The sequence below is a fragment of the Megalopta genalis genome, chromosome 7, assembly GCF_051020955.1.
Source record: "Megalopta genalis isolate 19385.01 chromosome 7, iyMegGena1_principal, whole genome shotgun sequence".
NCBI lineage: Eukaryota > Metazoa > Arthropoda > Insecta > Hymenoptera > Halictidae > Megalopta > Megalopta genalis.
In genome coordinates this window covers 15310532-15328565 of record NC_135019.1, presented here as the reverse complement: position 1 = coordinate 15328565, position 18034 = coordinate 15310532, and the positions used below count along the sequence as shown (strand labels likewise).

Sequence of the window (18034 nt, the reverse complement as noted above, 5' to 3'; positions counted from 1 at the left end):
TTATAAACTTCCCTTACTTATTTTTATTATATACATATACTCGGTGTTAAAGTGTGTAGAAAACATAATAAATTTATTTTTTTGTACGAATAACAATCTTGAGTATTTAATAATCTGTTCGCTTGTACTCAAAAACTTAATATATTCGAAAATAACAGAAGTGCACTTATGAATAAAAAGATTTGAAACAGAACAAACTTGCATGTATAATTTTTATTATAACATCACCAATGACTTTAGATTGTATTATACATATTATTTAAGTAGTGTGTTTGTTGTCACATTAGTACTTAAATGTAGTAACATCAGAAAAAAGTATGTGCACATTATTCTTAATTCATAATTTGCGGAACGAAAATTCACTGCCTTAGTTTGTGGACAATATTATGTATTGTTTACACTAGTTTATTCACATATCAATAAAATATCTTCAGTCAAACAAAAATTAGTAATTCTATTTTTCTATTTTCTTCAACATAAATTATTTAACATATGTATGATTTAAGTAAGATTTCCCATTGATGTATTAAATATATACTATTTTTTTTTTTTATAAAAGTGTAAGTGTAAATAGTATAATAGTACTTAGTATACATTAATCCTATTGAATACTAATATATATATATATATGTATATATATATATTATTTGTACTCGTACACACAGAGGCACTTATCTATTATCATGTTGCGAAATTTTCTAAATCTCACATACATTTTTTTAATTTACTATTAAAATTTTAACAAAAGATAATTGAAGAGGCTTTTATTGTCAGAAAAACTGATGTATTAGTAACAAAGTACTTTGTACTAACAAATTGTATTTTTTTATTATATTAAAAGATATATCAAATTCTTTTCATCATATATGTGTAGAGGATATATTTTCAAATATATCCAATATGCTACATATCGTATATACGGCCAATTATTAAAAAATAATTTACACATACTTCTTAGTTGAATGTAACAATAAAGTTTCTTATAAAATATACAATTATGTATACCCCATGTTAATTTCTTTACATCGAAGTATAGATTAATTAGGACAGTGCTGCTTGATGCAAAAACGTAATTCAATTTAGTGCTTTAAATATTAATTATTGATAAATGTGAAAAGTAAATTGCCGTAAAAGTACGTTTTCTTCTTTTTTTTTTTAAATTTGTATAATATCACAATTACTTTAAGTATTAAAGCGTTTTATATAGGCTGATTGGCAGTTGCTTCAATATGTATTTTTGTGATAATATTGGAACTTTTTTGACGGACACATTTAGCACGTTTTTCTATATAACATATTTACTTGTACATATCTTCTATCAGGCCTTCGTACATTTTGTGAATAACGTTTCTCTTAACTTTAAGGGTTGGCCCCAATTCGCCAGTTGGTACTGAGAAATCGTGTGGCAAAATTTGGAATTTCTGAACCCTTTGTGCATTACTTATAACTTTTGTGTTTGCTCTTTTAATTGCCTTCTCGATTTCAGCATATACCTGAAAGAAATATTTTAATGAAATGCTGAACAGTATCTATGAACTATAATATTCTTGGATAATAATTTTGTATTCGAATACAGTTTTGTGTTATGTTAACCAATTCAAAAGCCAATTTTCCTTCAATTTTCAACATTACGAGTTTTGTCTGTTTCATTTGTAAAAACCACACACGAACATTTCTTGCAAGAATTTCGTACTAGTTATCCAAACACAAAGTTAGTGTTAAACAATGTAATTAATGAATTATAGTGATTAACTTACAAGAGGGTCACGAGTTTGTACTATTTCTGTAACTGTTGTTGCCTTGCTTCCAATAGACTGCAACCATTTCAAAGTATCTGGGGTAAATTGATCTTTTGGTGCACCTGTTTCATTGTTCATTTCAGTCTGAAAAAGTATGTATAATAAATTGTCAGAAGTAACGCTCATACAATTAACAATGATATCATTATAAAACTGTTACCTTCAAAGTAACCAGCGTAGTAAGGTACTTTCGTTTATCGCCAATTAATAAAACATTGCTCAGTGCAGGTAGTTCAGCTAATATTAATTGTTCTATGTGAACAGGAGGTATATTCTCACCACCAGCAGTGATAATCAATTCTTTGATTCTTCCTAAAATTGAATGAAATCATTATATTTTGGGAACACTGTCAACTGAATTAAAATAATATAAAATACCTGTATTGTGTATCAAAGACACTTACCAGTTACATATAAAAACCCATCCGAGTCCTCCGTGCCCAAATCACCAGTATGCAACCACCCATCTTCATCGAATACTTCTGCAGTTTTTTCAGGTTCATTTAAGTATCCCATAAACACATGTCTACCACTCATACAAATTTCTCCTTCACCAGTACTATCTGGGTTATCCAATTTTGTGGAAAATGCAGCCAGTGTTGGACCAACAGCACCAAGTCTACATACATACAAGGTATTATTAAGCATGATGCTTTATGCCAGCATTATGCTAGACTGGGGAAAGTGATTAATTTCTTAAAAGCTTTTCAAACATTAAAAGTAGTAAATTTTACCTGCAACGATCATTTGTACTTAAAGTATGTGCACCACCGCATTCCGACATTCCATATGCTTCCAATATAACAATATCCAAACTCAGGAAGTACTGTTTGATTTCAGTACTTAAAGGTGCAGCTGCAGTGACACATACGCCACATCTATCTAAACCAAGTGCTGCCTTCACTTTGTTAAAAATTAACCATTTAGCGATTAAGTAGCCCCAGTGCTTAAAATCGGTGCCTTTCAGTTTATTCATATTGTAAAATAGGCCTTGTGCTTTTGCCCAAGAAGCAATCCAACTTTTTATCATGCCATTGTTTCGTGCGACTGCTTGCATTCTTTCAAAAATTTTTTCCCATACTCTGGGCACACCAACGAAAACAGTAGGTCGTGCTACGACTAAAGTCTCGACTAAGGTACCCTTCAATGCATTCTTGTCGGCAAAGTACAATGTGCCTGCGATTGTCATGCAGCAGAATATATCAATAACCTGAAATCATCACGAGTCACATGTTTATGCTGAATTTGAATTTGTTTCTGTTTTAAACGTAATATGCTTACCTGTGCTGCAACATGAGATAATGGTAGATAGCTAATTAGGACCTCTGTAGTGTTTTCAAATTTACAAGCATCAATCAAATTCTTTGCATCATATATTAAGTTGTCATGATTCAGCATCACAGCCTTTGGGTTTCCAACTGTACCTGACTATAAGCAGAATATGAGTATTTACTTTTTCGTATATTTGTATTACTGTTCATTATTATTAAATAAATTTGAGTTCTCGTACCGTGTAAACTAGGGTACAGCATTCGTTGACGCCAATAGTCTTTAGAACAGCGTTCAATTTGTCATCAGACTCTGCCTCTCCCATTTTGATCACATCGTTCCACTACAATACACAAATTGTTATGAAGTTCTGCAACAGATTATATATTGTAAAATTAGTTACTAACACTTAAGACATCCTTGTCTTCGGATTCCTCATCGTACATGATGATCGCTTTCAAGAAAGGAAGGTTTTTCTTTATTTTCTGTATCTTTTCCAGCTGCTTTGTGTCTTCAACCACTATTATATTGGCTCGACTATTGTCGGCACAAAAGTGACACGCTTCTGGAGTGTTTGTTGTGTAGACTCCAACAGCAAATCCTCTGAAAACGTAGTAGAGGAGGGTGTTAGTTTATATTACCTTTTAGGATAAATTTAGATAAAATTGTATTTACCCTGCATAAATTGCAGCGATATCTGAGATAACCCATTCTGGACTATTAAATCCTATGATACAGACACCGTGATAACGTTCTAGACCCAGTTTTAGAAAAGCTTTCGCCACAGTTTTCACTTGGTTCTCATAGTCTCTGAAATGGAAAATCCAACAAATAAGTAAACTCCAGTGACAATTTTATGCTTTCATAGAAGAATTTCAAAAAACAAAAATCAAATTTTTATTCTAATAAAAAATATTAAATCTAGTAAGAAGTTCTGTTCATTTTCAAAAATCAACCAAAATACGTACTTGTAACTGTACGTCTTTCTTTTTCCGTTGGCATCGGGTCTCGTTACGAATGCAGTATGTCCACCATGTGAATTAGCTATTCTTGTTAATAATCCAGGGACCGATATTGGCGGCGTGGGATTAATGTCCTCGCTACTTAATTTGATTTTCACGCGTCCATTCGGTAGCGTTGTGACCGTCGAATCCGCTTTCAAGATCTGATCTGGACCTGTAGTAACAAGTGCAAAATTATAATAGCATGTAACAGACTTCGTTAGAAATGCTATTCTTAAATAAAACATTTTGCGAGTACGTACCATCGAGGCCGGTAGCGCTGTAATTTGTATAATAGCTACCCTTTTCCATCTTATCCTAATAGAATTAATCATCGAAAAATGAATTAGTAAAACAATTCTCCTGCTCTTCAACTTTTCTTGGTTTTCCAAGTTTCTATCGAAATTATTTTACCTTTTCGTTCAACGCGAATCCTTTTACCGCCCCATTCGATTGAATCGGCTGCACGGTTGTCATGTTATCTGAAACGATAAATAATTACATAATTGATTAATCAGGTGATCATATTAATATTAAAGAAGTTACTAATCATCGAGAAGTATCAAATGAAAGATAAAAGAAAAAGTAACGTTTTTTATATTCTTTTTATTCCAAGTAATAGCAAAATTAATAAAAAAGAAACGTGTTTTAGTCATTGTACAGTGAACTAATCCCTCTAACGTTTATAAAAAAAATTCAAGACCAGTTAGACCAGTTTCAAAACAGTTGTACCATTTTAAAAGAGTTCACTCAGTTTTGCTTCTCACTGTACATCAAGGAAATAAGAATTTGTCGTGCGAGCAATCAATTATTAATGAAAATCACAAACACTTTAATTTCCTCGATTCTATTAAATCGAAGACATGTTTGATTTATCGTTATATTCTTGCGATTCATCTTTAGAGGATGTTAAAGGTCATCGATGATATTCCATTCGTGTGCCGATTACAGTGAATTCAACCCTACTTTGGCTACGCAGATAATTGATTCCCGATTACAGACGTGACGAATTTTTACCGAAACACGAAAACAAACAACACATTGCCCACTACAATAACGTACCGTTTATCTCGAATCGCGTATTGTACTGCAAACCTTAGTATTCTTTTAGTTCAGCAAAATACGTAGGTGCGATAAAAAGAGAAGTCTTCCAAGAGAATCGGATAAGATTATAGATCAAGTGGTAATTGTAAGAAAATTCTAAAAGATCTGCGAAGAAGGTGTACAGTCAGAGCTTTCTTTTTCAGGGAATTGAACTTTGTAATTCATACAGTTCATGATTCATACTTTTCATACTTCTGTGATACTATTCTTTTCCGTTCACGCAATTAGCGAAATTTACGCGATAATGATAATGCTCGATGGAAAAGCGAATACGCTGTAAGTTAGTAATTTCTCAAGTTAATCGACGATCACAAAGCAAATCAATATTTTATCTTTGGGAAATTTCACAAATTGATAAAATATCTCAAACATTATTTCAAGCCGTTCCAATCGTTCTGAAGTTTCTCAAGAATTTCGTTTAGAAATTCGCTTTAGAATACACTGTAAGTTAGTAATTTCTCAAGTTAATCGACGATCACAAAGCAAATCAATATTTTATCTTTGGGAAATTTCTCAAATTGATAAAATATTTCAAACATTATTTCAAGCCGTTCCAATCGTTCTGAAGTTTCTCAAGAATTTCGTTTAGAAATTCGCTTTAGAATACACTGTAAGTTAATAATTTCTCAAGTTAATCGACGATCACAAAGCAAATCAATATTTTATCTTTGGGAAATTTCTCAAATTGATAAAATATTTCAAACATTATTTCAAGCCGTTCCAATCGTTCTGAAGTTTCTCAAGAATTTCGTTTAGAAATTCGCTTTAGAATACACTGTAAGTTAGTAATTTCTCAAGTTAATCGATGATCACAAAGCAAATCAATATTTTATCTTTGGGAAATTTCTCAAATTGATAAAATATTTCAAACATTATTTCAAGCCGTTCCAATCGTTCTGAAGTTTCTCAAGAATTTCGTTTAGAAATTCGCTTTAGAATACACTGTAAGTTAGTAATTTCTCAAGTTAATCAACGATCACAAAGCAAAATAAATATTTTATCTTTGGGAAATTTCTCAAATTGATAAAATATCTCAAACATTATTTCAAGCCGTTCCAATCGTTCTGAAGTTTCTCAAGAATTTCGTTTAGAAATTCATTGTGCTCGGATCCCAAGCTGTTCGTGAAAAAGAATGCTTCCAAAATAAGTAAACAAATTGAAGAAAACTGATTTGTAAGCTATTCTGCAATGTTTTCTAAGTTCGAAAGCGACTATCCCAGTGGAGAGCCGGTTGTTATCAACGATGTTTTGAATATGTTACGTATCGTTCCTCATTTTCTGTGCTTCTTTTTTTGTTTTAACTCTTGCCCGTGTATCAGGCGATGCACGGGCAAAGTGCACATGCTATACATCACCGTTTCCAGGCGTGCACGAGCCTCTTACGTAAAGTATCGATAAATCATCCGAACGAACGCTGAATTTCGAAAAGTGGAGGGACTTCGTTTGGGACTGACCCTGTCTGTGGTTGGTCCAGGGTCGTCGGTCGTGGATCTCGAGCCGTGAAATCATCACGCGCGAATAGATCGCTGCCTGGTGCTAGCTAGCTTTGTATCGAACACGTCCAGCCAACGATATCGATACAACAACGCTGGGAACGTTTATTGTTCCGAGTCGTTGACATGGATGATACTTGCTGCGCGTGTTACCGTCAACGTCAACACAGCGCCCGCAATCCAATGAAACCGATCGATTTCAATTAGACAACTGATTCGCGTACAACAGACTAGTATGTAGCTAGAATCTTTGAAACAGAGCTGGCGGAAAATCGGCGACAAATTCGCGATTTCGTCGGATCTGTTCCTCGAACATACGATTAGTAATGTCGAGTGCATTCTCGAGGTCGCTGATGACGGAACGAAAAGTTCCGAATTCGCTATATGAGCCGTTTATTTTGAAAGTGGCATAAGTGGCACTTTACCGTAATGGAAAGTGGTGATTTTTTAATGTTTATACGAAATTATTTATACGGAGAAAAATATCAGTATCCTGAGATAACGAATACAAGTAAATCTTCTCGAAAGTTAGCATCCATATTTTGAAACGTGTTAAAACGCAAACCCTTAAATACTTAAAACAAACTTAAATACTAAATAACAAATACTTAACATAATACTAATACAATACCTAAATACTTAAATAAAAATAACAATACTTAAATACTTAAATAAAAATAACAATACTTAAATACTTAAATAAAAATAACAATACTTAAATACTTAAAAACAAAGTGACTTATGCCACTTTCAGAATAAACGGCTCATATAGTGGATTCAATATGCACGAATTCTACGGAATCATAGACTTCTCTCTAATAGATGAGTGCTAACGGTACTGGCATAATCAAAATATGAAAAGTAATAACGCGAACGTTTCTGAACGTTTTACAAAATTGCTGGGCAAGTGTTGGCATATTCGAGTAATAATGTTCAGAAATAATTTAATAATGAAATAATATCCTGTTTGTTTCTCTTATTTTTTCAAGAGAAATGCTATCCCGTCCACTGTTCAATCATTTAAACGATTTCATTGCACGTTTTATTTCACGCGATTCTATTCGATGCAACGTCATAAATTTTGTATTTTAGCCACTATGGATCACTCTCCGTAATTTTTACAATCTAGAGTAGAGCTTGAAAGTCTTTGTTGAAATTAATGTCGAATAGATAAAGATTGTTTTCAGCGGAATACGGAGACTTAGGAATCCTTTGAAATTACCGCCTCGCGAATACTGACACGCGTGTTTAACATGGTCGTGCTTGCTATAGCACCTAAGTACTTACGACTTACACCCGGAAAAGACCGACTTGCTTATTTATTCAATATAACTATCGCGCCAGTGTTGTACATATATTGAAACTTGTTGAATAATTTCGTCACGGTGGGCTGACTGTTGCTGTGGTAATATAGATATATGTAGGCCAGGAAAAATGATTTATTATTCTAAGCTGGTAAACAGAAATGACCCTGTTCATTTCACTGAAAAGCATGTTCCCGAATTTTCTTGTATTCGACATTAATAAAAGAGCCGAGCACACTTTCACGCGTCCGCAATTTGTTCCCGGAAATAGAAACTATGTTTTCGTTCATAATTTTGATCAATAAATCGCCAACAAAAGATCAACGAGGTTCAATGAAAACAGTCCGTTTTGATTGGTCGATGTGCGAGATTTGAAAAAACCACGAGGAAATCTGGAGATCGAAGGAATTTGAAATCGCTTCGAACAACTTCGACTCGAATTCGTTATTTATTGAACAATTCTCTAGGTTTTCATGGCACAGACGAATTGATGTCGTGTCGCGCGTGGATCGACGAAAATGTACCGTAAATCATTTTGTTGAAAATTTCTGAAACGTTAATGAAATAGTCGCGGCCAAGTGAAGGGTGCTAATTCGTTGATTGCTCGAAACGTTTCCGCGCGTTTCTAATTAACATTCGCGGAACAACAATGGTATAGTGCGTAGTTATTAAATTATTTAATGTTAGATTGGTCGATCGAACGTGTACTTGACAGTGCCATCTTTTTCGGAAGCGAATATCCTGTGTTGAGAGCGACGTTATCTCGCGGTACTTTCGATATTCGGGTAGCGAATGTTTAGCTTGAGGGATGAGCCGTTTCATGTAATTAAATTAGAGGAATTACCTTTAACAAGTAGAATAACCATCTTGGCGGCTTTCGAGGTAGCGCGTTAGGATTCCACGAGCGAAACGAAACTGACGGACTCGCCAAAATCAATAATAGAACATCACACCACCTTTCGGCGGCACATTCAAACGTAAAATGGATATTTCATTGGTTTGCACCTGCATTTGGCTTCCTTAGAACCGGGGAAACAAACCAGAGTGCTAGATGCACTTACAGTAGCGTAGAATCTATTTTCTGCAGACACAAAAGCTCTCCGACGGATCACTTTTCCATTATTCGAAGCACAAATGGGAAACAATTACTCCACGATTCGCTGGTCCGATTAGTAATAATATTAGAATGAAAATTATTGTTATCTTTTATATTGGCGAGTTCAATATTTCTCTTCGACGACTACGACAACGGTAAGAACTCTACAGCACCGAAGTATTTAGTTGACTCTTCGAATAATTAGAACGACGCTATTTTGTATTTCGGATTATATAATGACACGTTGTGTTCTAGAATATACACTTTAAGGTTTAAATAACTGGTACAGGCGCGCTATCTACTAATCGATGGTGTTGCTAAAGATATTTTTCTCGAGACTGCTAGACGAGTACAAAAGTTTCGACTTTAGGAAAACGTCATTTTGGTAATTTTTGGAATGTTGAACTTCGATCAACATGTGTCGACAATTGTCCTTCGACTTTTAAACAAAAATGGACAATTTTGGAAGAGGAGATACGATTGTTCGAGCCTTGTGCTCCGTTTTTATAATTATTGACAATCCATAATATAATATAATAACTATAATATAATAACTGTAATATAACTATAATATAATAACTAAACATAACTATAGTATAATAACTATAATAATAAAATAACTATATCTTTCCTCTTCTCAAATATTGTCCATTTATGTTTACAAGTTGAAGAACAATTGGGGAGAATTTAATGCACCTACATGTTCTTGCTGAAAATGCTGAAGAATTTTCAGAATTGTTTTTGAACACGACGCGACAGGCACGCGACCATTACGACGAGGCATAAGCATATTTTTCAATCTTCAATTAAACAAAGAAACATATATTTGTGAGAAAAATTAAACAGTGTCGTAATCAAAACAATTGTTGCTAAGAGAACCTTGACCCGAATATCGATAATAATATTAAGAATTTTTTCAGACGCAAAACAAGTGAACAAATCTGTTGATTATTACGACGATCATTATTATTATTAGACTGCGGATTTTATGCATTTACGGCAAATACGTGATAAGTGGAAGAGACAAAGCAGCGGAGAGATTAAAAGACTTTCAAAATACTGTTACATTATTTTCAACCTATTAGACCTACTAGAAAAGAAAACAAACTTGTATTTCACTTCGGTTGTGGAATCTTCTTTTCGAGCAATTGTTTCTTCTCGTTTGGAACAATTAAGATTTCCGCTGATTTTTATGGAGTTCCAATGAAAAGATAACGGTCTTCACTGTTTTAGCAATTATAAAACAAAGAATTCGAGATAGGTAATTCGACTATATCTCTGACGGTTCCGGAGCGATGAAGGGCAATGTTTAGGCCAATAGAACCTAATGTCGGATCACGAATAATGATTTCAACGAAAGAACGGGAGAAGTTTGTTATCGGAAACCTTGCAAGACCTAAGGTTCATTGTAACGAATAGAAACTGTAGCCTGTTGACTTCGCAAAAAGTGCTATGCAACACGCGAGAACTTGCATAATCGTCTCCCTGTTGTAGATAGTAGTACGAGTGTCGCGTTGATATAGAAACTGTAGAAACTGTAGAAATTGTACAAACTGTACAAAAGCGGCAGAATTTCTACGGAACACGTTAAGAAGGCAATAAATCATTGTCTAAGACGAAACACAGGAAACAAAATATTGTAACGATTGCCCCTGTCGCATTACATAACGCCATAGCGCGGTACGCGTTCTTTATGACTAACCGATTAGATGACGAGAGCGAATTTTAGTATTTCATTAGATCGAAAAAATCTTTGGAATTAGTAATAGCGTCGATCGCGTGTTTCTCAGAGGCCAGGTACGTACGTCATTGGGTCCAGTGTTGCAAAAAAACGCTGACGTTCGAATGACCTGCGTCCGGAAGATACATGCGCAAATTATGCAATTCGAAAATGCGACCGGCGAGGGCAATTATGTGAAATCATAAATATTATTTAACATCGCGAAACAATTACAGAACAAAAGAATATTGCTCAAGACCGCAATACGGCGTCTAATAATTACAATAAATTCTCATTGAAGTAAGTTGGATCTAAACTTAAAGATAATTAGACTATTAACACTCGAACGCCGGATCCTTTTGCCAGAAATATCACCGAGTATGCTTAGGATCACTTATAAACTTTCTTTAATTAATTTTTTTCTTTTCATCATATATTTTAAGGTACTCATCCTAGGCATGTTAGTTTTGTTTATATAGTAGATCGTTTTTAATAAGCACATGAAAATTTCAATCAATTGCCAGACAGTTGGAAATGTTGGAAAAGTAACCGATGTTATATAACATTGCTTTGTAATTTAAATTTTAATGTTAATTTTTAACATTGCTTTGAAAATTTGATTGAGTAAAATACTGTAATTTTATGCAATTTTGTAGACGTTTGACGTGGCTGCCCAAACGTTAAATACATATATTACACAAAGCATATGATATACATATAAGTACACAATTAAATACATATGCATTAGGTATTTACACGTGTCCGTTGTTGTGCGTGCCCGCTAATTGTTACGTGGTAATTGATATAATTGTGTTAAGTGAAGACGACCGCCGTTTTGTTGAATTCACTTTTTCAAATAATTTTTAACAAAAACTCTATTCCACATTCCCTGAATCGTATCATTATCAATCGAATTGTCACTATCAAATAAATACATCGAAGATTACTTTGACCATTTCCTTTTTAATAACAATGATTGCAAGTAAAAGAGCAACAAATTAAAAAGTGCATTGTCATTCCTCGATATTCAAAGGAGTATTAAAAGTCAATAGATAAGGTGTTAACAGTTGGTACGTCAGAATATCGTTTAATAATAATTATTATGGCAATTTCTTATTTATGAAAAACAGTGACGACATCGATCGTTGATTATATTAAATTATTTTTAAGTAACATAATGTAATGATTCTCTTTTGCATGTATTAGTTTAAATAAATATTTTTCAAAGTTTTCAAAGTATTAACATTAATTAGCACGAATGAATTCGAGTTCTCAAGAAGTGAGATAATTTGTTCCCAATAAACAGGGAACAAGAGAGATGTTATCAGAACTTTGCGATTCGTTTTGGTTAAAAATATATTGACCCATTCAAAACGCGTCTGTTTCGAGGTCAAAAGCGATAGGTGTGATTGCGATTACACAATGAAGCAATGTTTTTCAGAAGATTTGGGATTGATGTATATATGTATATACGACTGTAGAGTTAAGAATAAATGTGTTTTCGCTGGCATTGTCGTAGCAGACATTTCTCCTATTGTAATTTCTTTCCTCTGTGTTCTGTTGAAGATGGTACCGTTAAACGCCGCGCCGGTGATTCGTTTGAACTCGAAAAGTGGGTCTATGCGCTCGAATAATTTGCTTTATGGAATTACCGAACCAAGTCGAGTTACCAGTTATCGACGTGTTGCCGATATACTAAATAAAGAACTTCCAATAAATCGGTAAAACATTGAACAAAAACACTAAAACTATTTCTCGTACTTTGAACAGTTTCATCGAGAAACAACATTATTTGTATTTGTATTATATATATATATATATATTAACATAAATGAACAATAGCGCAATAAATTCCGAAATAATATTAGCAAACACTATTAAGCACACAATAGGATACACGTAAAAACGTTAAATGAAATACTACAAGTATTTGCAGTGTCTTGGTAAAGAGTAGTAAAAAATAATATTTAACAGTAGTTAATAAATGATTAAAAAAATAGTAGTCTTTTCGAATTGTTTCCAATTTGTAGGAATAGTCTTGATGTGAAATATTTTTATCGACATTGCTCATCGAACTACATACAGATCTTTCTACGAAATAAAAGTTTTCTGTATCTATTTCGAGAAACGAGAATTATTATAAGTGTTAAAAATAACGTTTATAGAATTGCGTATTATCTGCGCCAATATCAATATGTATAAGATGTATAAGATGATGATGCATCAATATGTATATAAGATGATGTATGTAAAAAGTTGATACGCCCAGCGTCTTAATTATTAATCTGACCACAGTTCACAGTGGCTTATTATTAAAACCGGAAACTAGTTAAGTGGAGTTTTATTTATAATGGAAGCTATTCATAGAATTGCTTGAAAATCAGTTCGAAGTCTAACCAGAAAACTTATTTATCACGACGACTGGTACGTCAGCTCTCGTATATTCTGTAATAATTTTGTGTTCTATTCCACGTTTAACAAAGTCGCACGTCAAAGTTTTACAATTTATTATCTATATTAGTTTCTGTCTGTAATTGTAATGTATTCATTGACACTACAATGTGCAACTATGAGACCGCAGTTTTGACAGAAACTTACACATTTATGCAACAAAAAAATTAGTGGATGACAATCGAAGCAGTAGAAAGATTAGAGGAACACATTTTGAGCATTATATTCTGCATTTATTAAAATGTTAAACACAGAGAGAACTTTCTATTTGGCTCCTATATCTCGTCGAATCAATATTAATGCAGCGAATTTGTTTGTGTTCGCGTTCGGTTCAACTGAAATCTCTGTTATTTACTATGCGAACGTGTACCGGTAACACTTATTTCGGTCGTGAACAGTGATCTACGATTTTTATTGTAACAAAGCGAACGATCACTATACATACGGGGAAAAGGACATTAATTTCAACAGCATTATAATTGATAGTAACACGAGATTTTTTTTATGAAATGTCATTTTATTCAGCCTGAAAGATCACTTGAGCCGGTGAAGTTCGAAGCCATTAGAAGCTCCAAACAATAAAACATGTTCTTATAAGTATCACAATTAAAGCCGAGTGGCGGTTAACACATGGTTAGACAAACAGTTTTAGGATTAGTACACAGTATTTACATAGAATTCGTATCAGTACACTGAGATAGTTATACGAAGTAGCGCAATACAAATGAAACGAAACGTTCGTGGAATCATACGCCATACGGTAATAACATGGCGGAACATGTTAACGAAGCATTCAATTAAAAACTGAAAATTCAAGTCATTGGATTAGACGTAATAAGCGTACACCTACAATTGCCCAGCATTCCTGATACAGACGCCATTCTAGTTTTACTTTGTACATAATTAGAGCTTCTACAGTTATTACATCATGAACAATCAAAACAACACGGCGATTGTTTGCTTTAGAAAATGCGTTACTGTTGTTACCGTTGGTCGACATCGTTTTTTTTAACATTTAGGAATTATAATTATTTTCATACGCAATATTAGATGAAATCACATATAATAGGTATTTCCGTACACAACGATGAAGAATATTCGATTTGCTCGTATCTTTATTCGTGGTTAAAAAAAGGTAATTGTTGAATATTGTTCATTATACATATAAACTTGTTCGCGTGTATACTTGAATATACAACTTTTGCGACGATGTTACTGCAACGATATCAACAAAAATATAAATTGTGTTTGACCTATCTAACTAATTCTAATCGTGATGGTATTTTAAAGGGATTACAAATTGATATCTAAGCATAATAAGCCAGGTCACAAAATTATGAATGACGATAACATTATTGGTGGACAGCTACAGCGATAGAGGTGAAATTGTAGATTATGAACCATCCCACTTGATAGAAGATTACATTTAAGATAGGTAAAATCGTGAGGTTGCATCCGATAACATACGAAAATGATGATTTATTTCTCTGATATACGGTATCACGTAGTATTAACTCAGAGTTCGGTAAATATTGGTAATATTAGTAAATAAATTAAAATATTAGTAAATATTAGTTATGTTCAGGGCGCGTTGTACTCAAGATTATTATGAATTCAATCGATTAGTTTGTTTATCATTGTCATACAAAATTGTATACGGTTGGTCACGTAAAAAAATCGGACACCTCTCGAATCGATTTCCCAAGAACTCACGACGTTCCGTCTGTTAAAATGTCGCAGAAATAAATCGTTCCTTCGAAAGTTGCAAATTTCGGTGCACGACGTTCTCGACAAGAGAACGTTTAAATTCTAAAAGTTCGATCAGATCAAAAAACCAGACAAGTCCGCGTGACCGCGACGTTACATTTCGATAGTCGAGCCCTTAAGGAAGTTATAACTACAATGTCGAACATGTTGACGTGTTCGCTGTCCGATAAAAATAAGTAAACAGAAGCTGAAAGCAAGAAAGAGATGTTCGCTCTGCGAGAAAAACAAAACAACTATATTCTGATATATTGTCAATATCAGCTATCCGCGACGAAATTGGCGGAATATAATACTTGGTACCCAGTTTGTCGATTAATTCCGCTGAACCGAACAGTTCGAAACGAAAGAAAGTCGCCGTAGCAGTTCTCGTTCTCGACCAAAAAAGAAAAGTTAAAGGCCGAGCACGTGTTGACCGTGAACGTGAACACGTTGCGTTCAGCAACCCATCCGCATCCTCATTTTACTACGGCGTGCGATATACGTGAATCAGAGTAAACGATAATAGTATCTGGCAGGTGGAACCATCGAGTTTTTCCATTGACGTTGTGCGGCACGATTGGTCCGTTCCCGTCGCCGATTCGAACATCCGATTCCGGGCTACCGTTCGCGCTAATCGTCAGCCGTAGCTACGCTTTTCCTTCTACAACGCGCACGATCGTCTACAATCTACAATATAGAAGATTACGTGCGCGTGAAATTGTTGAAACATAACGTGCATGGTAAACGCCATACATCGGTCACAGAATTTATAATGGTCGAGATAACGCGATATCGGCGCGGATCCTCCGCAAAGTGGGGAACGAGCATACACAACCCGTTACCGGCGATCACGCCACATCGGAATCCGCTCAGTGTTTTGAAATCAGTGCCGTATACACGACACCCAAATCCTCATCGTTCCACCTAACAGTACATATCGCTTTATTGTTAAATTATAGACAAGAACACTAAAAGATGGAGCGTAAGAAAATGCCGAACGACGAATCGACCTGGACGACGTGTAAATATTTGCAGGCTCACCGTTCTCCTCGAGTTTCCTTCTTCGTTCTACGTTTTCCTTCTCTCTTATCTCTTCTAAGAAAATGAAATATTTCGTAAGCTAGATCGCGGAATATCTCACGAGTCAGTCGTGTGCGGTAATATTCGAAGGGCACGTATCTGATGCGACGTTCGTTGAATCGCAATCTTTACGGTGACCACGAACAAATCAACGAAACGATGTGAAGCAACGAACCGACGAACGAATCGAACGAACCGAACTGAAAAAAAAACCAACGAACAAACGAACGATTCACGTTGGGTCTGTACCTCGGGCTCCTTCCGGCCGCGACAACTTCCACGCGACACGAACGTTCTTGCGATACTGACAGGGACACGCCGTGTCCGCCGTGATAATCCACGCTCGCCTCGCGATCTACTCGGGATCTACACGGACACGGAACGACGGAACACTGCCGCTATTCCGTGAGTTTGTGAGTCTCTCGGTCCCGCGGAGCCCCTTTGTCCGTGAGCATGTGGCGGGGACCGGCCGTGGCTGTCGGGCACGGAGTTGCCGGTCGCCTAACTCTTGACTTTTCTTCGAACGATTAATAGAAAATTTCCATTCACCGCGTAAACAACGTGATGAAAAACTACATTGTCGTTATCATCCGATTGTTGTCATTCTTACACGCTTCTCCAGTGAAAATTCACACATTTTCATGCCCCGACAATGTATAATTTTTCCACCTTAACCCAATCGGTCAAATGTTAGTGCGCAACGCGAATATTTATGAAAACTGCGAGACCACGTTTTCTGCATCTATTTCTAGGAAGCGTGCGTAAGTCGATAAAGTTATCAGCTTTTTCACAGTCTTCTTTTATCTGGAACGAAAATTTGTGAAATGAGACTATACCGTGTAAAGCGATACAAATACGCAGTCATGTTAGAATCTGAAATTTGGAATCTCTCTGATATGTAGAAAATGTTATTGTTCTCTAGAAGAAACGTTCATAAGACAGTCTCTACATTCTAAACCAGCAAATTAGACAACGCGTGTAAGATGCTTCTGTTAATATTATTATATTAACCCTTTGCAGTCGAAGCTGTTTGAACTCGAAATCCAAAACATGATTTCTGATCTACAGTATTTCTATTTTATATAATTTATTGCGATTTATGCATATGAAATTGAGCCTATTGCAGCAAGTACAATACAATTTTAATAGTTTTTTAAATATATAAACGAGCCTGATGCTCTCAGAATGATTTTGAAAAATAGTATACCAATTTTTAGTGGCGCCTCAGAGTCGCCATTCGAGTGCAAAGGGTTAACAATATTAGAGATAGATTTGCTCGTGTAATTATTGAAAAAAAACAGCGTGAACGACAAATCACGTTAATTAGGAAAACAAATAATTGTGGTCATTAAATAGACAACTGTGTAGGGTAAACGAGTCATTGAGAGATAAATGATACCGAATTCTGCCATCGACAGCACGGCAAACAGTGATCAAAATAAATCTCAGAACAGTTTAGGTTTAGGAAATAATGAAGGTTGAGAACCATTAAAGAAAAACATAAAATCCTTTTCAAAAGCTGCCATAAATAAGCACGATTATAGCTTGCAGAAAAAAATTAATTTTTGCAATGCGAAACGTTTTAATTCGATTGCGCCTAATAAGAAGATTTAATTATATTTATATATATTTCTATTTTCATAGAATAGGAGATACAAAGTCCGTTTGTACAAAAATAATTGGTAGAGTATAAAAATTATGATTCGAAATAGTAGTGAACAATGTGTACATCTTTCAAACTTTAGGAACTTTAACGAACTAACATCGTACAATTTCAAATAGCTGTATAATGGCGCGCGTAAGAAACCCACGGATTATGAATACATGCGCAGTCGATATCAGATACATACGTATAGTATTTGTTCTTGCGCGTTAGTTTGCTAATACTGGCTGCACACGATTGCTGAAAAACACCGAGAAATTTCAGATTCTGGATCATAACAGTTGAATCGATTTATTAAAATGCCAGGC

The 18034-nt window shown here is 34.7% G+C and overlaps 1 protein-coding gene across 3 annotated transcripts; it reads right to left on the bottom strand.

Annotated features, from left to right (window-relative positions):
- Nucleotides 1-198: 198 nt before the first annotated feature.
- bgm (acyl-CoA synthetase bubblegum family member 1) lies at nt 199-16466 on the bottom strand. Of its 3 annotated transcripts, none has more exons than XM_033472763.2 (13): nt 16025-16466; nt 4484-4551; nt 4333-4387; nt 4037-4244; nt 3744-3878; nt 3476-3671; nt 3310-3411; nt 3081-3227; nt 2534-3009; nt 2204-2418; nt 1960-2111; nt 1758-1883; nt 199-1493 (listed from the first exon to the last, which is right to left on the bottom strand). In XM_033472763.2, exons 2-13 carry the CDS (start codon nt 4544-4546, stop codon nt 1299-1301), a joined length of 2070 nt encoding a protein of 689 aa, XP_033328654.2. In that variant the 5' UTR covers nt 4547-4551; nt 16025-16466; the 3' UTR covers nt 199-1298. The 3 variants fall into 3 exon arrangements, with proteins under 3 accessions (XP_033328654.2, XP_033328655.2, XP_033328653.2); XM_033472764.2 differs by having other exon boundaries at nt 16313-16466; XM_033472762.2 differs by lacking the exon at nt 16025-16466 and adding an exon at nt 8815-8934.
- Nucleotides 16467-18034: the final 1568 nt, after the last annotated feature.

What these genes read in the sequence shown, in the direction of transcription:
- bgm (XM_033472762.2), bottom strand. Translation starts at nt 8,836, where the DNA reads ATGGTTATTCTACTTGTTAAAG. An exon ending in GATTCGCGTTGAACGAAAAG is followed by an intron (nt 4,388 to 4,483) that starts GTAAAATAATTT and finishes TAATTCTATTAG; the next exon opens with GATAAGATGGAAAAGGGTAG. An exon ending in GCTGTACCCTAGTTTACACG is followed by an intron (nt 3,228 to 3,309) that starts GTACGAGAACTC and finishes TTCTGCTTATAG; the next exon opens with TCAGGTACAGTTGGAAACCC.